A 20,608-nucleotide genomic window follows, 5' to 3' on the forward strand; every position below is an offset into this window, starting at 1 on the left:
AGTGGACAGCACATGAGTCAGGCCCCATTAATTCATCATCTCTGGTCCCCCACCTTGTGAAACACTGTAATGAGTGAATGTTCAGGAAGTCTTTCTGAGCTGCGCTCAACACATTTCTTTCTTCCAGCTGTCAAAGAAATGGCCAACCAACTTCTTACAAACACCCGGTGCTCCGTCCACAGTGACATCTTTATGTGCAGTTTATGAAATGAAGTATTTAAGGAAAAACTAATTGGTCTGCTTTATTTATTGCAAGCAGTGTTAGAATGTAATCACTAAAAAAATGTCCAAAAAGTGTAATCTAATCTGATTACTTTTGTACTATTTCTGACTGAACTACTCATCTAAATTATTTGGTTTCTTCAATTCTTAATGGTCTGAACATAACAGTTCTATGTATCCCTATGTCGTCTTTCTCTCTAAACCACATCTAACTATCAAGGTAACAGATTTGATAGTTTTGGGCTCTAACTGAAGTGAGCAAGATTGATTGATTGATTGACGTTGTCTAATCAAAAAATGTAATCCACGATAAAATAACTGAATAACTCACCTTCGTTTATTGAGCACATTGACATTATTTCTGTAATATGACATAATCCAGACTACATAGATTGTTACTGCAAAAAAATTAGTATAATCAGAATATGATGATTTCTCCCGTTGTCTCATGTATGGAAAGTACGATGTCTGTAGGCAAGGACAAGTAAAGGCTTTGGTAAGGGTCGGTTGTTCGTCTAGACCACATGTCTTGGCTCAGTTTCAACTTTGTTTTCACCCATAGCACAGAGTTATGGTTTAGCGACTTGGCTAAAGTATGTGGCAATCGGTATCTTTGACCGAGTGTGCAGAGAAGGTTTCTGAGACCATCTTTAGACACTAAATCGGCACCATGGCTTTAGCTTTGTACTTCCCAGTAGTGTCTGTTATGCTTGAGTTTGCTTGGCTGTTACGTTAGGAAATTGTGACTGAGGTGGTGGTTCACCTGGACCTGTTAGACATGCACTCATCATGGAGATGTCTGTGGTGCTTCTTCATATGTTGAGAGGTTAACACCAATGCCTGACATGTCTTGCACAGTATCTTTTTTTCGAATGTCAAATTTCCTAAAAACCAAAATACTCCCACACACATGGTGTGCTGTTTTTCTCTGGTAGCAACTGCATTGGAGTTTGGTTCTCACTTGTTCAGATGAAGTGATCATCTTTTCTCTGACATGTAATGCCAAGCTCCTTGTTAATGGTTGTGCTTGACATGCACCATATACGTGATTGGTGGCTTCTGATTGGTCTTGCGTTCACGTTTAGTGGATGGATTTTTCCCTTGTAAAACTTGCAGGCTATTGGCTAATTCAAATCGCAGCTTCTGCGATTTTAAAACTGTGTGCATTCAAATCGAGATTTCGATTTAATCGTTCAATTCTAACTCTGGAGTAACATATGAGTGAGTGTATCAGTAGTTTCCTGTACATCATCTTTGGTATTTGGTCTGTTCCCTACAGTTTAAGTGCATGTGCTGTCATTGTTCACACAGATGGAACACTACAAACTAGACTGGCACCGTTTCAATCTGAAACAGCGTCTGGCTGGACGACCACCGTTCACAGTGGAGGAGTTTGAGAAAAAAACAGGTGCAGGTGCGGTAGTTTCTTCTTTCTTTCTTCTTTCAATCAAGCAGGTCTGCTGGAGGGGTATTGCACCACTGCAGGTCTGCTTTTTCCAGCAGTGGTGCATCAGCAGGTCTTCTGTGAAGCTCTGGCTCTTTCCTATCTGATTTTGTGTGTGTGTGTAAACAGGTGACATGTCCAGTATTTCAGGATCAGACTCTGAGGATGATGAATCAGACAGTCCTGAAGGTGAGGAGGTGACCTGTGAAGGGAGAGACAGCAGCCGGTTGTCCAGCAGGGTGGTGTTGCAGAACTCTGAGGGACAGTACATGTCTCTGTACCGCAGGGCAGTACAGAGCAGCAGAGTAAGTCCCTCAGCAGATACACACTCTCTCTCTCACACACACACACACACTCACAAACTATACAAACACCCTTAATACACAAACACACACACACACACTCACAAACTATACAAACACCCTTAATACACAAACACACACACACACACACACACTACAAGCACACTCAACACACACTCTATAAACAAGCATACACACACTAACTTTACAAACTCAGTTGCCACACACACTAACTCTACACACTCAATACACACGTTAACTCTACAAACACACTCAATACAAATGTTAACACACCAACCCTGCACTGATCCAACAAACCAGAGCCCTGCACTAGCCTGCATCTTCAGATCATTCACTCTTACTGCTGTACTGATAAATATTAAGTCGTATTGAATAAAAACATTTGCCGAATGCTGTAACTGTAAATGCTGAAGGACTATAGAACCGGAATAGGCCCTGCTGTGCATTATTATTAATAATAATAATAATAATAATAATAATAATAAATAATAATAATCATCATCATCATCTTTATTTAAATAGCTCACTTAGTTTCTTTGACAGTGGATGAGCCGTCCCATAGGAGGGGTGTCTATAAACTAAGACCAGAGTCATTCGTGAGTCTGGGTTAGTCATGAGACAGTGAGTCTGGGTTAGCAGCAAGGTGTAGTCAACAGTGTAAAGGCCATTGGTAAGCAATGCAAGTACAGTAAAGACTGCTATGAATAAATAATCTAAAATATAAATAAAATATGAAATGACGCATTGGGATCGTTTAGGGTGGATTTTAAAGTCTTGTGAGGGTATATGGGTGATGGTTTGCTGTGTGTGATCTGCCCTCAGGTGGAAGGTGAGGTGAATTTGGTTGATTCTTTGCTGAAAGTCTCGGATAAGACGGTGTGGCTGATCCTGATGACAGGAGGGGGTCACTTTGCCGGAGCTGTTTTTCAAGGGTCAGTGGAATAGGGACACATTTTCATGCAACATGTGTAGACTAGATGTTCCTGCTTAGATGTGCTCCTAATGAAGTTGTACTAATGTTACAGCAAAGAGGTCTTACAGCATAAGACGTTCCACCGTTACACAGTGCGGGCAAAGCGTGGAACAGCACAGGGACTCCGAGACGCCCAGAACCGTGGCCACACCCCCAAGTCGGCAGGAGCAGCTCTTAGGCGCCACAACGAGGCCGCATTGGTTAAGGTGCCCCGCCCACACACAGCCTATTAAACCAGTATTACTATTAAACCAGTATTGTTGTTATTCTTGCCATGTTCAATATTCTTCTCTATGAATGCTGTATTCCATGTTACTTTAGACGTGTTTTGTTTTACACACCCTCTTTACTCCTTGATGTTCATGTGTGACCAGGATATTCAAGATCTTCTGAAGAGCTGGTCCGACTATCTGAGTGTGGCCAGTGGCATCTTCCTGCGAGCCCCAAAATATAACCGCTCCGTGTTTTTTGGAGGTCGAGGGGCCCCACTGGAAATAAAGGACAAAAGAATATGTTCGCTCCCATTTGCCACCCGCAGAGCCACGTTCAGTGAAGTGAAGCGTGTCCATGACGTCCTGTCAACCATTCAAATTTATGGTTTGTTAATAATAATAATAATAATGCCAATAAAAACAGTAATAATATGTTAGTAATAATAATCATTTCTGTAATTACAGATAAAAACGTCGACATCTCCAGCATCCTTAGTCCATTGAAGAGAGTGTGGCAGAGAAAGTCACGGAATCCACCGAACCCCATCACTCAAACACACTCTAATGCAGCAGGTGAACCCTGTCGCTCAAACACATCGACACACCAGGTGAGTTCCACTGCTACACGGAGTCATTCTGCTGCTAAGATGTTGGCTGTGTGTGGTCTGTGTGGTTTGTGTGGCAGTGCTTTCACAGGTAGAGGAAGATGAGCAGAGCTCAGAAGACGAAGGCTCTGTACAACTTGAGATGGTGGAAGTCACGCTGGGGACTCTGGATTTGAGAGAGCATGAGGTAAAACCAAACAAGAAGAAACGAAGAAAAAGGAGAGAGAGAAAAACAACTGAGAGAGAAGGTGAGCTGCTGCTGACCTCTGACCTTTCACACTGGCAGAACTCTGCTTCGTTTTCTAGAAGCCTGGTCTTTCTGCTGCAGTAACATGGGTGTTTCCTCTGTTTGGATATTTACTGTGTGGACAGGCTCAGGCAGCAGGCGTCCTGTGGCCACGGAGGAGTGTTCGGAACACACTGGACCTGCGAGACACCAGGACACACTGGAGGAAACTCCAGGCCTGAGGAAAGCCAAGAATGAACACGGTACAGGATACCAGTCTCTTTCTGCAGAGAGTCCACACGGATCACTGAAGGGAAGGTGTGTGTGTGTTTGTGTTTATCTACCGAAGGTCTGAAGGTTTACAGTGTATGTCGGGGTGGTTGTTGTGATTTTCCAGTCGAGGGCACAGCTGTGGTGTGTGAATGGTGGGAGTACGGTCTGAGGGACGCCCTCTACACTGCCTGCAAAACCGGAGACAGTGAGACGCTCTGCACGCTCCTGCAGGGCGAGGAGATTACAGCCCTCCATCTCAACACGCCCGTCGACTCCGCCGGCTTCACGCTGCTGCACGTGGCGTCTGCCGCAGGGCACAAGGCCACCATCAGACTGCTGCTTGATGCAGGAAGTGACCCAGCCTGCAGGTGCCCCCCCGCCCCCGCCCCCGCCCCCTTCTAGACACAGATGTGCAGTGCTTTCATAAGACATGTGTGTGTTTTGATTGGAAACCGTACAGCCGGTGTTCTATGCACAGGGACAGGAAGGGGCAGACGCCATATGGTGTGTCACCGGACAAGGACACCAGGAACACATTCAGGAAGTACATGGCTGAGCAGCCTGACAAGTATGACTACACAAAGGCCCAGGTACAGGACACTAGCGCCCCCCTGCTGCAGGACACTGTCCTGTACTTATCCTGTATTCGGGCAGTGCTAATGTTACCAGTGTTGACTGTTCGTGTGTACTGAAGGTTCCAGGCCCTCTGACTGCTGAAATCGAGAGTAAGAAAGCAGAGAAGAAAAAGGCCCAGAAGGTATTGAGAAGGCGACGCGAGAGAGAGCAGAAAGAAGAACGTCGGAGACGAGAGGAGGAGGAGGAGGAGAGGACTAGGTTCCTGGAACTGAGTGACACGGAGAAGGTAGTTCTGCGATCACTCCCATGTCATTAGTGCTGTGACACGCTGGTGTGTGTATGTGTATGTGTCTGTGCTGATACTCTGTGTTATCAATGTTACAGAGGGCGCTAACACCACAGCAGGTAGCGGAAACCGGAGTCCCATTTACCACAACCAGGTACTTGCACCCTCTATCTTACACACACACACCATACTCCAAATGTACCTTTCCCATTGTTAAAATGACAATTGGCTCCATTTCTTTGGTTTTTGCAGTACATTCTTTATCACTATATTCAGCGCACAAGGTTCACCCCAGTAGGAGTGTTTAGCCCCAACAGGAGCCGTCTTAATGTCTAGGTGTGTGTTCATGTGTGTATGTGTATGTTTTAGGCGATGCTGGCAGTGTGGGGCCTCTTTGCTGGGGAAGGTGCCTTTTGAATATCTGCACTTTTCTTTCTGCACAACGCGCTGTGTGCAGGCCCACCGCAGGGCCAATGCTGCTCCCAAACCCTGATGGGAATCAGCCAAACCCAGGCTCAGTGGGACAGAAGGGTGTGGTTGGGTGGAGCGTAGCACATCGGGAACTAACACTCCATCGTACCCAGAGCTTCTGCTCATATATACATGTCTACTGATGTTAATAATCAGGTCTAAGGTTGGTGCTACAAGTCACAGAGGCAGTGCAAAGGAAAACATACTGATGAAAAGATGGCGAACTGATGGTGTAATTGTGGATACACCAGAAAGGAACCAAAAATAAAGTCGTTGAAGCAGACTGCTGTACTGTTCTATTGGTTATGTCAGACCTGCTGTGCTACACTGTACTGTTATTGGTTCTATTTTTAACCATGTTATTCATACCAGCTGCTTTTACAAAGATGCAAACTGATATTTGCTTCATTATTCAGAGCATTTCTACAAAGACAAAAATCCACAGATGAGTGAGGGTTGTTTTTTATTTCTTCTGTTCATTATTTTACCCTCCATCTTTTACCAGCGGTGTGTATGTATGTATGTCAGAATGTGTGCATGCGTGTGTGTGTTTGAGTATGTCAGGATGTGTAAGCACATGTGTCTGAGTATTATTGTGTGTGCGCGCATGTTTGAGTATGTCAGGATGGGGCTGTGGTTTTGCTGAGCTGCGGACGGTCCATAAACAGCACACGTCTGTGTTGTGGCGCTCTCTCCAGCTCCAGTATAGTGATATTGTTGGGGACAGAGGAACTGAGGAGGGGTCCAGGCACGTATAGGGTCTGCTGGGGCCCCCGCTGGGGCCAGTACCTGCCCAGGTTCACACCGTTTATCCACACCTGGCCCTAAGGGAGGGAACACATGCACAAGACTTCATATTCTTCCAAAACTTGCATACTGATCTTTCCTACAGTAACCTCACATTCAGAATGACGTGGTCTTGCAGTGGTTGAATTTTACGCTTAATACAAATCTCAGTGGCATCATGGTCTTACATCAGACTCACCTTCATCCATCCATTAAATTTGATGAACGTGTCGTGGGCGGGGCCTGGGAGCTGGAGAGTGCCTGAGTAGACTGTTGGTCCACTTTCTTCACCTCCATCTGTCTCGGAGAACAAATGGATGTCCTTGCGCATAGACTGTGGCCAGCCACTCTGGATTGCTCCATCGATGTCCAGTGAGTAAATCAGCCAATCAGAGAGCACATCGCTACCCAAGATGAGGTTCCCTAACAGGCCCTATCAGTGTAAAAGGACAACAAATGTAAACATGTGGAGTTGCATGTTGGATCTAGAATTTGGTTTGTTGTCACTTTTTCTTTATGGTTTAAGAAGGATAATCTTTTAGCAACCGTCTTGCCTTCTGGTCATTGATCTTGCTGCCAAAGTCAACCCTGCCCATGTTCTCCACCAGAATGTCGAGCTGATCAGCCCGTCGTCCCATAACGTTCACCGCTAACGTGATGTCTCTCTCCATCACACCCTGGTACACCTTCTCACACACACAAGAACTTGACATTTAAATGTAGAATTGAAAGAAGCTTTTGTAACCAGTGCTTCATCAGTACATACATACATTCATGTGTAATGGAGGGATTGATAGTGAGGTATTGCGGGAGAAATCTGGGATTGATGGTGAAGTATTGGGGGAGCGGTCTGGGATTCATAGTGAGGTATTGGGGGAGGGGACTGCTTTAATAGTGAGGTACTGGCAGGGGGTGTCTGGAATTGATCATGAGATATGGAAGGGAGTCTAGTGGCACTTAGTTCTACTGTGATGATACAAACACATGATGTATTTGAACCTTTACCAGTATGCACCGAAAACTGCCACATCCTCATCTCTGTAGAAGCGTGTAACTATATTTGATCAGACAAAAATGTCCACTTTCTCTTATTACTGCTTTACCCCACTGCTTCCTTACATTATTTTTCGAAACAGAAGATAATATTTCTGAGAGAGTGCTGGGTTCCATTCTTGGGCTGCTCTTATTTAATTTATACTTGCTTTCTCTTGGCCTACAAGATTATGGTCTTGTCTTACCACAGCTATGCAGATGACACTTAGATTTACTCTACAGACCACTATGGTCCCTTACACTCCCTTTTCTGAAGTTATATAAAGTTTATTATTTGGGAACAGCAATGAGAGGTATAGACTAGCTGCCTATTTGGACACGAATCTAAAGCACTAGTGCATAATCATGGCATACTAACAGACTGATCAGACTAAATCAGCATTTTATTGCTTTAAGAACATCAACAAGATTAGAGATTTCCTGACTTCCTGATTTACAGACCTACAGAAACTCATCCATACTTTTATTTCTAAGAACATGAATTACTAGTGTTCTCCGCTTAATGGTGTAGGACCAGTGTATCTATCTTAGTAAGGACTGCAGCAAGAGGCCGTGTTTAACAATTATGCTGTTTTAATTGGATCATGTCGTCAGAGCCCTGACCAGAGATGCTTCTAAATCTGTACTAATGCTGTCAGCTTAGTCAGACCTTTATCTTAGTGCTGCCTCTTAACTGTCTTTTAGTGCTGTCTCTTAATTGTCTTTATTAGCACAGTATCTTAATTGTCTTTTCATCTCTACACTTTGAATGCTGTGTATGAAAGTGTTATATGAACAAACCTTCCTGCCTTCGACAGGGTTTGTTTAATTGTTCATTGTGACTCCCCATATTACATCCACCATGCTGAGCGATATGTATTTGATTTTCATTGGCTTGTCTCCTATAATGTTTGTCTCCTATTCACAGTACACAAACAGCGAAGAACCTCCACATGGTTTTAAAATCTATGAACATCCCCTAAGTGCATTTCAGACATTTCTTAGAAACACAAAACATGAAACTTTCACTCCGCCCCCTGCTGACTTCTGGGTAACTAGTTTGGAAAATATCTGAAATAACTGCAGCAGACATTGTTGTTACCCCATTCACAGATACGTATGCACGGTCATGTATGCCGTTGACTGGTGAGATGAGAGAGATGGCGTGTGGAAGGTCCCGGGGCAGCAGTGTCCGGTACAGCATGAACCCATACGACTACATCAGGTTGACAAACAGAATCCTACGGTTAGATGCAAGATATGCTGACATACATACTGCAGAAGTGTCTGGACATTTCAGGATCCAATTCTAAACCATATTTATTACTGTTATATATGAACTATTGTGAACTCTAAATTAAGCATTAATATTGTAAGCCATTATATGAGGACCTGCAAATCTGCAAACCTGTAAAGCAAAGGTCTTGGGGTCAAGCTCTTTTCAGTTTTCTAAGTGGCTAGCTGCTAGCGTGAAGGCCCTTAATGTTAGCAAACAAATCGCTTGCTAGCATAAGTATATTGTTAGCTAGCTAGTTTGTCGAAATGTTGCTGAAGCTCTTGGTAACCAACATCGGGTTAAATATACTGTTAGCCATCTCACATTAAATTAAATAATGCAAAAAATATTTTGTTATGAGCTGAAAAAAATAACAGGCGACTATTAAATATCTCATCTTGAATTAGTGACTGAATATGGAATCCGCAAGCACTAATAAATGAGACTGTCAGACCTGTAGTCTCTACTGCACATGCTTAGACTGCATCATGGCAGCTTCATTGCAGCAGCCTTTTTGGCTTCAAAAATTCACAGTAGAACTTAATGGACACGTACCGTCCATAGTACATAGTCTGATTATTCATGTTTATGTGTGTACTATGTGCACAGAACTGATTCACTGATTGGTGTCCCAGGAACTTTAAACTTCTTACTTGTTTCATTTCCTCAAACGTTAGAAGATTTTGAGATCGCACTGGACCCTGTGGTGACAGAGTATCCAACAAGCCACTGATGTTCCCAATCTGTATGAAACAGAGATTTACACAAGGTCAAATCCACTACATCCATTTATGAACTGTAAAAAACAAGTAGCAGCAAGATGGTGCTTAATAACTGCAGACCTTCTGTAGATTCACAAACCCATACGCCATCTTAGCAGAGGCTGGAGGAATAGGTCCCAAAGGAATATCACGGAACTGAAAATTAAGAGATCATGGCTGCTGAGGAGACCCCAGTGCATCTTGAAGTGTGTTTTCAGTAACTATACAAATTTATATCCACACATTTCATTCTTACATTCTTGATGACCTCCCTGATGGCCAACAGCTTGTCAGTGGGATCTCCCGCTTCTGATAAAGGAGCATTGTAATCGTAACTGGTCACCACAGGTCGGAACTGTGTGTCATGATCTGCTCCTGTCATTAAATAGTGACTTCTTCAGTGGAGGAAGGCAGTATTATAGTTGTAGTGTAGACACAGTCATACAGAAACTCGGTTTGTATATCCATCTTTGGTTCTGTCCTTGAAAATAGGAATGACTTTGGATTTTGGTGTTACTTAGCAACACTGGAAACAAATATATGGCCATATCAACAAATAAATTGCCCAGAACAGTATGTTCCTGTACAATCTGTAGGAAAGCAAATGAAAAAATGAGAACTATGGAAGAGGATGACAGTATGGTGATGCTTGTCTGGGCAGAAGACATACCATTCCAGTAACCAAAGTTAGTCCCTCCTTCAAACATGTACCTGAGGAGAAAAAAATGGATGCTCTTACTGCCCATAACGACAACAGGAAGTAAAACGTCTGGAAACTGGAAGATAAAACTCCTTTGTAAAGTTACACTTTGTTCTTTGGTAGAATCGGCCCAGTCTGTGGGTCTGGGGTAACACAGGCAAATTACCACCTTTCTCACATTTGTGAAAGGCATATACAGAAACAACTAGAAACTGTATGTGGGGTGAATAAACTTGAACACACATATTGACATTGGCACCCAGGGACAGCATGTCACTCAGCATTCTGCTGACTTTCTGAGTGTCGACGGAAGCGTGCTGGTCGCCCCAGTGATCCAACCAACCCGTGTAGAACTCAGAGTTCACCTGCAACACACCACCATCACTTTACTTCCTTATAGGAGGGCTGGGTGACTCAAAATGTGTAGAGCAAAAGGCCTGAACATTTCAGTCTTTTCCTGCTCCAACACACTGGATTCAACACGTCAGATAACTATCAAGCTTTCATGAGCTGAACAGAGTACATCAATCCTTAGAGAGCACTAAGTACTGCATTTGGCCTGAGCTATGCATCCCTGATAAGAGCATCACACCCACAGCTCAATATTCAGCTACAGAAGGGGAGTAAACGTGTGTGTGTGTGTGTGTGCGCGCGCGCGCATGTCTGCACTCACCAGTGGTCCATATGGTTCAAATTTCCTCAGACGACTGAAGGCTGTTGTTACATTAGTGTCTGAGAGGCAGTGGATATCACACAGAAACCAAAAGAACTGGTCATGTTCCATCACAAATATGGAAGTAATAAAACATTTTTTAAAAGTCTTAACTATGGTTACACTGTAATCTTTTCACTGTTGCTTAGAACAGCCCAAATCCAGAAGTGCCTGCACTTTCACTCCACCTCAGCCTTCACGCTTACCTGTTCCAAAGTCTATGGTGGCATAAAGGCCCTGCAGGGTTCCACAGAGCAGCTCTTTATCCGTGTTCCCATCAGTGGTAAAGAGGACTGCGTCCTCCCCTAGGAAAGCCCGGAACATCGTGCGTAGGTGTCGCATGTAGTTGTAGTCACATGCAAAATAGCTGCCATACTCATTCTCCACCTGCAGAACAACACCCACACTCATATTTTAGACAGTACTTTTGAGGGGCATTTCCACCACTGAATGGGTTTAGAACACTTAGTTTGAGGACGATCCTGCCCACCATCCTGGTTCACCATACCTGAACAGTGATGATGTTCCCTCCATTCTGATAAAGCCACGGCCTCATTTTAGTGAGCAGCACAGCCAGCCAGTTACTCACTGCCTGAAGGTAATCTAGAGGGCATCAGAAGACATCACAGACAGCAAAGATGGCTGTGTTTAATGAAGCAGTGAACAGAAGAAGCCCTAACTAACCCTAACCCATTGAACAGTATCACTGTATTGTCTCAAATGCAGTGATGGATGCAGTATGTTAGTGTAGCATCAGTACAAATGTTAGTGATGAAAATCACAGATGTTTACCTGTCAAACACATACATAATGATTTTGAAATAGGTCAGGAGAAAAATGAAATTTCTTTATTCATTTTCAAGTATTAACTCCAAAATTGAATTGGAGGACATTATGTTTGTGATATTTGAGGAACAATGACTCCATGATAGATCCAAGTATGGGACCTGTGTCCTTTGTCTGCTGGTCTAATGGTGAAGTCAGTGAAGACCTTACCTGAATCAGCTGAGCGGAGGGTGATGTTGGGGTTCTGTAGCAGCCAGGCAGGTAAACCGCCCTGCAGGCCAAGAGAGCAAACAGCCCATCAGGAAGTCATGCACCACCGTGAGCACATAAAGCCTTTATTAGTGCTCAATTTATTCAGCCAACAAAGTAACACTGAGTAGCAGACGTTACTACTGCACTAAATCCATAAATGTTCTGGTGGTTAGAGTGAACACATTTGTGTTTATCTTCTAAATGATGCTCTCATTTGCTTTAAACAAACAAACAAAAAGTTTTCTATCTCTGTACTGCATGGATTAATGTTCACTCAATATGAAAAGGCCATATTTTGTGTTCAGGAGCCTCTTTTTACAGCGCATGGTGTGCCTGCTGTTATGATGATCGTTTAAAAGCCCTTACCATGTCCCATTCTGCACAGATGTACGGTCCCGGGCGCAGAATGACAAACAGGCCCGTCTGATTGGCCAGATTCAGGAAATGCTCCAGATCTCTGTCCCCTTCAAACGTATAGGTTCCCTGCACAGGCTCGTGGAGGTTCCATGGAACATACCTGTATTTAAATGTCAAAAGGTAAACACTTACGCGCGACCGCCGCGTGCCATAACTCTACAAGCAGAAGGCGCAGCGACATTACACTTGAATTGCGTTGAGTCCGGTCATGTACATCTTCGTCAGCCGGTCCTTCCAGTAATACCGTGGAACTCTGGAGTAGTGAATGCTCCCCGAAATGTACTGGAAAGGTTTCCCATCTCTGAGGAAGCAGTTGTTCTTGTAGTCTATGGAGAAGGAACGCTCGCCTGCCTTCCAACACAAAGCCACGGGCTGCCATTAAACATGACCTCCTGCGAGTCGTACATTACAGTGTTTAATTTATAATTCCATTTTAAATGACTTAGCTAGCTATCCTATTTGTTATATCTGGAGTTGTGTTTATTCTTTTTATTTTTTATCAGTTACTAACTAACTAACTAACTAATAGTTTTACTGCTCTGCTGGTAAAAATGTCATAACATGCAACAAAACTGGAAACTGCGTAACGTTGTGTCGATATCGCGGTGGAGTAAGCGATGAGTAACCGACTTAACCTACCCAAACACTCATTACTGTTAGAGAACATAAAGTTAGAAAAACGAAAACCATTTCTGACTTCATGTCTGTGGGTCTGGTTAGTTAACTGCATGCATGCCCAGAGCTGCTGCTCATCACGCCACGAAACCTATTTACATAAGCCCACCGTATTATTTTGGCTACAGCAACTGTTAATAACTAAGATTTTTAAAAGATATCTGTCAATCTTCCGTGTGCAGAGTCTTCCCTTTGACCATCATGTGATTGCGCTTTCGGTGTAATCCGCTGGGTCCTAAAGTCCGAAGAGCGTAGTACTTTGCCAGAAACTTAAACAACGTTTATTTTCTGAATCATGTTTTAACCAACGTTTACTTCTGACTGTTTTGGAAATTGAAATTGAAAGCGCGGTAAGTGTTGCATAAAAGTAAACAAATATGAAATCAAAGCACAATAGTGAACTACTAGCTTTGGTAAGTGGCTGCTTTTTCCTTTTTCAGTATATCACAAATTGTTTTTCGAACATCACAACCAGTCAGTGTCTTTACACTCGCATAGGTAATGTACAAAAACAAAAAAGTGTAAGTGTAAGCGCCACACATACACAAACTCCTCCCAGCCCAGCCCACCAAGCCCAGTCCCTTCTTAAATTTATGAAGATTTTAGTGCAATAACTGATGGTCAAACATTGTCATAACGTGCTGATTTTAAAGTAAATAACTATACGTTAGTATTTCAATTTTACAAGTAATAGTTAATAAACAACTACTGTAATATTTAAACCGGCTCACATGTTTGGTCACTAGCTTTTCATGTGCTTACTAAGGATTTGCAAATAATACTTTAGGCCACAAGGGGGCGTGGTGAGATTATAACGTCAAAACATACATTTTGTTCACTAAAGAAAGCAGGCGCTGGTTTTTGGTAGGAAAGTTGGTGAGTGATTAGGGGGTATTTTGGCTACTGTGAAGTTGGCTTTCCCTACGGACTCCTGTAGATAACATTATACTCCTTTGAATAACAGTATTATCGTTTAGATTTCTGTATTAAGGTTTTTAGTTCCTGCAGATGACTCAGTAAGTGGTGTGTAGGTATCAAATGCTGGTTGGTTTCCATCTTAGATCATAAACTGTGTTTATTACAAACAGTGTTCATTGCATGTAAAAGACAATATCTTATTCTCTTAATTTTTTAATGTTTAAACTAAAGAATGATATAAATGTAGCTTGCACTAAATTCTACATAATAGAGGGGTTAACCAGGATTGGCCATACACAGGATCTGGTCTCCCTGTACCTGCCTCATTCTCATCCATAGCTGTCACACACACACACACACACACACACACACACACACAACAACACACACACATGCACGCATGCACATGTGCACACATACATGCATACATACCCATACACACATACACATACACATACACATACACACACACTCCACTGAGAAAGTTAGCATGCATGTTTTAATTTAAATGGAAGCAAGGCTTATGGTGTTTTAATATTGTAAGTGATTAAATGAACAGAACAGTTAATCTGTTAGCAGGTCATGGTATTTTTTATGAGAAAGGATATATAAACTGTGATACTATATAAACAAAACATATTATTTATTCATTTATTTATAACCTTCCAGTGACTGCAGTTTATGTTACATGTCGTTTGTCTCTTCAGTTCTCTCGTTTGAAAGGAAACCATTCTGCTCTGACCCATAACTGCGAGTGTAGATCCACTTAGATGATCTTAGTTATGATAAAGAATAAAACGCATGGCTGGGATAAGTATAGAAGCCACCTCACGCAAATGTGCTGAACTACTATAGTCGAAGATCATGGAGATTAAAGAGAATTTAATGGATGGATGAAGGTGAGTCTCATGTGAGACCATGATGTCACTTGTGATGAGGTCTGAGATTTGTATTCAACCACTGCAAGACCACGTCATTCTGAATGTGAGGTTACTGTAGGAAAGATCAGTATGCAAGTGTTGGAAGAATATGAAGTCTTGTGCATGTGTTCTCGCCCTTAGGGCCAGGTGTGGATAAACAGTGTGAATCTGGGCAGGTACTGGCCCCAGCGGGTTCCCTAGCAGACTCTGTACGTGCCCGAACACTGTACTGTACTGTAGATTAAATAGTTCAGCACTTACACAGTTAATCTTAAATCTGAGAAACTGATCAACAAAACAGCAGAGGCTCAGAGTGTCAGTAAGTATAGTTTAGAACTTTAATTCCAAGGACTAAGTTAGTAATTATATTGGTTCTTTTACTATTCTAAGCCAGACAGCCTTTATCAGGCAGTGTGTTTGTAGTAATTTGATGTACATCTGCATAGCTGGCATAATGGTGAATCTGATCATTTAAACATTAGTCAGATCAAATTCCTGCAGTGTGCCATGGTGGAGTAACTACCCCAGTCAACCCTCTAATCTTCCCCTACACCTAAATTAGCACCCTAAACTACCCCTAATTATAATCTGACCTCTAATCTTCCCCTACCCCTAAAAGATAACCCTGCTGTGTAGTTACAAAACGATGTTTGTTATTTACGAGCAACAATTAATAACAAATCACTTTATTGCCTGAATTGTGTTCTTAGATATCTGAATATTTCATTTTCCATCTGTGATAGATGATTGTGTATTGTTATGAATAGTATGTACTCCCTGTGTTTTGTCTATTTTGTTTTTATTTTTAGTTTGACACTAAATTAACAACCAAATCAACTAAAAATATTTATTTAAAACATTATTTTATTTGTTTCATCTTTGTACAACATAAACCTCAAAACAAGCAGGATGTAGACTGTGCATGTGTGTTGTGTCTGAGAAGAGTTGGATGCAAGACTGGGGAATGTGGACTGTCTGCAGTTAATGATGTAGAATTGGGTAACACTGAATGACCTCACTGAGTGGTGAAGGTGGTGCGAGGCCTGTCATCTCTGCTTTTGTGGACAACAACAGTCTTCTACTACAGTATGAGGTCATTCAGCGCTGCCTGCCTCGCCCTGTGAGTGGCGCCTGCCTCGCCAAGTCAGTGCTGCCCACCTCACCCCGTCGGCGCTGCCATTCGGTTTCCCTGCTGATCTATCACATTCCATCAAAAACAAACAAACACACCAACAGAAGCTCCTCCATCGTGACTCACATTCCTCTCTAGTTTAATGAATTCCTGAAGTCTTACTGCAGGCCCAGTGGGACAAATGAGGTTTTACTAAATAAGGACAAGCAGAACATTTTATGAGAAAGTCCAGTGTTACACTGAGGCGTTGTCCAGTTAAACCAGTACTGCACCACTTCCTTCAAGTCTTACATGTTGAAATCTTCCTAGTCAGTGCCAGGACGTGTTGTCCAACATTTCGCTGTCAGATCCTGTGTGCCGTGAGGGTCTTTGCGGAAGTCCGTCTCCTTCACTTTATAGCTCATGTAGTTTAAGGCCATGATCAGTGTAGCTTGCTGCTCAGAAAACGTAAAATAAAGCATTCAACTAACAAAAAATAAAACAGTAGATAGTACTCACTTTTAAGCTTTCTGCCTTGTCATTAATTAACCAGGCTTACCAGACTAACCAGGCTAAGAAGGTTAACCAGGATAACCAGGATAGCCAGGATAACCAGACCTAAGCAGGCTAACCAGGATAGCCAGGCTAAGCAGTATTCCGGTAAAAAAAAGACTTAATGGGCCAGTAGTCCTGTCACACCTTTAGCATCCAGCTGGTCTTGTATGGACTAAACATCCCAGAGTCCTCGGAGGTGCTCCAAATGCCCCGCGTATTAACTCACCTGTTGCTAGTATAACCCGATTGTGAGTTTGTGAAGTTTACGTCTCTCCTATTCTCTCCTTATACAAATCAGTTAACAGCGGAATTAGTTATGACTCATTACATATAACCCTCCATTTAAAGGATACTGGTTACCTGTAATAATCATGTGCATCTATTGTCATAACTAATTACAATGCTTGTTGAAGATATTATTCCATGATCTGCTGTGGTGATTGTATATTTCCTAGCATGCATTTTGATTGTACCTGATGTCTAAATCCATCAGCATGTGGATTTAGCAACTTCTGGGTTTTACACATTGCTGGACATTAGTAAGTGAACAAGTATTCCATCAGTGATATATGATGTTTTTGTGAAATACAGACTCCTTGCAGGGCTCTACCTCATTTACATGGACTTCCTTTTTTGCACTAAACCTCCAGGAGTTATGCTAGCTGTGCAAGACACTGTTCACATGATTCAAAACCTCTAGATTAAAGCACACATTCCTGGATAGCTTGTCTGTTGTCTCTCTGACAGCCCATATCCTTACCAGAAAAACATTACAGCTTAGTCAATTTACTTTGGCATTTAAAGCCTCAATGGCTCAGCTCTAACATGTCTTACTGATGTCTTAAAGCATAATAGCTCAACTCAGTCAGTTTGCCTGCTCAGGCTGGCCCACTGTTCATCCCTAGAATCCAGGGAGCTCTAATCTTTAAGACTCTGAGGCTCTGAGGCTTTAGTGTACTAAGGCTCTGGTGTTCTAGATCTCCTGTGTTCTGAAGCTCCGCTGTTCTAGAGCTCTGGTGTTCTAGGGCCCTAGTGTTCTAGAGCTCTGGTGTTCTAGCGCTCTAGTATGGAGATTTCCTTGTTGAAAGGATTCATAATTGAGAGCAGTGATGAGATTTTCTCTGTAGCAAATCCATAGTCAGATTTATAAATGTGCAACTATCTGTAACTAGTTGTGGGAGTACATTCCTTAGGGTTGTGATTATGAATTTATGTTTGCACAGTGTTCACATTTTAATTATAAATCGCAGGTTATGTATTAACAACTTTTATGCTATTACAAATCACTGGTTACACTACCAAAGCTCATAAAAAGATTATTAGCACAGTTGACAGTTGACATTATCTCTCAACTGAAGCATAATCCAAGTAGATAGATCAGTGGAGGGGCTCCAGAGAGCTAAGGGAGCTGAACTGACTCCAAAAATAACCCACAAATCACTTTACAAGTAATCTATAAATCCAGAATCATCTGTTTGTTTACAAGTTAAGTTCATGAGTTACAAACTGTCCAAACTATGCAAACAGACTGAAAACTATTCAACCCATGAAGTGACTTGTAAAATGCGACGTAAATGTTGTAAGTAATGATGGATGTGAAAATGTCACATAAGAAGCTTTGAGAAGATTTACAAAACAGATTAAAAATTTTATATTCGTAAAATTCATACAACACAGTTTTGTTTTTGGATTCGTGTATAATTCCTTTTGACAGGAAATGAACTCTCTATATAGAACTCCCTGTTTATATTTATATAGGAAGGATGGAATGGCATGTGACAGCTGCATGTATTTTAAACTAGAGGCCACTGAATGTAAATCTGGGACAACCACTACATCATCAGCACCATAGAAGATATAGCACCCTTAAATAAAGTAAGGGTTAGGGTAAGGGTTAGCTATAGTACCCTTAAATAAAGTAAGGGTTAGGGTTAGGGTTAGCTATAGTACCCTTAAATAAAGTAAGGGTTAGGGTTAGGGTTAGCTATAGTACCCTTAAATAAAGTAAGGGTTAGGGTTAGGGTTAGCTATAGTACCCTTAAATAAAGTAAGGGTTAGGATTAGCTATAGTACCCTTAAATAAAGTAAGGGTTAGGGTTAGGATTAGCTATAGTACCCTTAAATAAAGTAAGGGTTAGGGTTAGGGTTAGCTATAGTACCCTTAAATAAAGTAAGGGTTAGGGTTAGGGTTAGCTATAGTACCCTTAAATAAAGTAAGGGTTAGGGTTAGCTATAGTACCCTTAAATAAAGTAAGGGTTAGGGTTAGGGTTAGCTATAGTACCCTTAAATAAAGTAAGGGTTAGGGTTAGCTATAGTACCCTTAAATAAAGTAGGGGTTAGGGTAAGATTAAGCTATAGTACCCTTAAATAAAGTAAGGGTTAGGGTTAAATAAAGTAACCAACAAGGTAAAGTCTTGATCATGTGTTAACCTATTAAAAACAACATTATAATAGGTGACAAAGTGTGAAGGGTTTCATTATACATGCCATTATACATTCTAATCTGATGGTTTAAGATGAAATGAAAAATGACTGTAGGAAACAAAAGGGTCCGGACTGGGTAATGCAATTATTCTCTGGGGACAGATGAGTCCTGGAGAGAGACAGACAGGTTGTCTGAGCTCCCTGTCTCCCTTCCTCTGCCTCTCCCCTCCCTCCCTCCCTCCCTCCCTCTTCCTCTCCCCTCCCCCACTCCCTCAGGGCAGGCTCAGATTAGCTAGTGGCTGCAGCTCCATTGTTTTGTATCTTTGTCCTCTATTCAGGTACTGCTGGGACCCTGTCTGATAACACACACGTTGCCTTTTCTGTCCCTGCAGTGGAAGAAAGGCTTAAGTTTAAGGGTTTATGTTTAAGGGTGTGAAGGTCAGTTGAGTATTGAGAGGCTAATTAAGAAACAAGGTTTCATCCCTTTTGTGTTGTCCTGACACAAACTTGTTGGATTGTTAAGGAAAAGATCACTTCCCCTCCTCAAAACAAATTGTGTTCACCAACCACACTGCCCTGTTTAAAAGGGCCATAGCATAGCACTAATACACACTTGATTTTTCTCAGGATGTCTTTACTTGTGTAGGGTATGTGGTGCTGTAAATGTTTTTGGTGACATCACTAGGGATGGAAATAGTATTCAGTATGTTCCTCTGAATAGTGCTGCTTGGCTCTGTCACCAGCACCTGATTCTGTCCATATGTGTCAGTCTCAGACTAACACAGACACAAACCTCCCCACCTACAGACTAAAGGTTTGGCACGGATGATAAGAGGCTATGGAGTTAACATTAGGTTATCAGGGTTGTCAGAATTAATTTATATATACAGCCACAGATATTTCTCAGTATACTCCAACACTTTCATTCTAGTGCTTGAGAATAGTACTAGATCTGTTTCTCTCTCTCTCTCTCTCTCTCTCTCTCTCTCTCTCTCTCTCTCTCTCTCTCTCACTCACACACACACACACACACACACACACACACACACACACACACACAATCACTAAACTACGCACTAACCCCTTGTATTGTATATCAGTGTTGTGAGGGTGACAGGTCTGCAGACGTTAGCTATAGATACACAGCAGTTCAGGTACATTGCCATTGTTAAGATCAGACTATTGTTAAGATCAGACTACTGTTAAGATCAGACTATTGTTAAGTTGTACGTAAAAGGCAAAACAGACAAATAAAAATGAGTAAGGATTATAAAATGCAATTATTTTAATATTGTTTTAATATTTGTAATATTGTTTTAACATTGTTTTAACATTTTCTTGTTAAATACATGAGTGATTATGCATATTAATATATATATATATATATATATATATATATATATATATATATATATATATATATATATATATATATATATATATATATATATATATAATGTATGTATGTATGTATGCATGTATGTATGTATGTATGTATGTATGTATGTATTTCAATACATATGTGAACCTTTGTGAATGGGGACCAGTGGTGGTTATGTCATGTGTTCATATCTTGACTACAAAGGGCTTCATGAGGACTTCACTGTAGAGTTCAGATTAAATGATTACAGAGTGTCCTGGGATTACCTTTACACCTGTTAGTTTTGTAAC

General features: G+C 41.7%; 2 protein-coding genes across 8 annotated transcripts in view; one reads left to right on the plus strand and one right to left on the minus strand.

Annotated features, from left to right (window-relative positions):
* ankzf1 (ankyrin repeat and zinc finger peptidyl tRNA hydrolase 1) overlaps positions 1-8,679 on the plus strand; it is a 10,705-nt gene extending 2,026 nt beyond the window's left edge. For 4 of the 5 annotated variants that reach the window (XM_027005657.3, XM_081713384.1, XM_027005656.3 and 1 more), the window contains 13 exons: positions 1,534-1,636; positions 1,796-1,971; positions 2,812-2,921; positions 3,015-3,168; positions 3,337-3,559; positions 3,640-3,747; positions 3,860-4,027; positions 4,152-4,268; positions 4,403-4,646; positions 4,757-4,868; positions 4,973-5,140; positions 5,239-5,294; positions 5,510-5,894. In XM_027005657.3, coding sequence (XP_026861458.2) covers positions 1,534-1,636; positions 1,796-1,971; positions 2,812-2,921; positions 3,015-3,168; positions 3,337-3,559; positions 3,640-3,747; positions 3,860-4,027; positions 4,152-4,268; positions 4,403-4,646; positions 4,757-4,868; positions 4,973-5,140; positions 5,239-5,294; positions 5,510-5,633 — 1,863 coding nt within the window. In that variant the 3' untranslated portion in view covers positions 5,634-5,894. Of the gene's footprint in view, positions 1-1,533; positions 1,637-1,795; positions 1,972-2,811; positions 2,922-3,014; positions 3,169-3,336; positions 3,560-3,639; positions 3,748-3,859; positions 4,028-4,151; positions 4,269-4,402; positions 4,647-4,756; positions 4,869-4,972; positions 5,141-5,238; positions 5,295-5,509; positions 5,895-8,542 lie in introns of those variants that run through there. The other variant, XM_081713382.1, reaches the window with a different exon arrangement.
* glb1l (galactosidase, beta 1-like) lies at positions 6,058-13,225 on the minus strand. Of its 3 annotated transcripts, none has more exons than XM_027005658.3 (16): positions 12,973-13,225; positions 12,518-12,680; positions 12,283-12,433; positions 11,875-11,935; positions 11,387-11,481; positions 11,085-11,265; positions 10,840-10,898; positions 10,410-10,531; positions 10,137-10,177; positions 9,723-9,841; positions 9,548-9,622; positions 9,359-9,448; positions 8,532-8,645; positions 6,952-7,083; positions 6,597-6,830; positions 6,058-6,435 (listed from the first exon to the last, which is right to left on the minus strand). In XM_027005658.3, the coding sequence occupies exons 1-16, from the start codon at positions 13,061-13,063 to the stop codon at positions 6,232-6,234; spliced, it is 1,932 nt and encodes a 643-aa protein (XP_026861459.2). In that variant the 5' UTR covers positions 13,064-13,225; the 3' UTR covers positions 6,058-6,231. The 3 variants fall into 3 exon arrangements, with proteins under 3 accessions (XP_026861459.2, XP_026861461.2, XP_081569511.1); XM_027005660.3 differs by having other exon boundaries at positions 12,518-12,684; positions 12,973-13,224; XM_081713385.1 differs by lacking the exon at positions 8,532-8,645.
* Positions 13,226-20,608: the final 7,383 nt, after the last annotated feature.

The sequence above is a fragment of the Electrophorus electricus genome, chromosome 4 (assembly GCF_041902795.1).
Source record: "Electrophorus electricus isolate QZ-2024a chromosome 4, ASM4190279v1, whole genome shotgun sequence".
NCBI lineage: Eukaryota > Metazoa > Chordata > Actinopteri > Gymnotiformes > Gymnotidae > Electrophorus > Electrophorus electricus.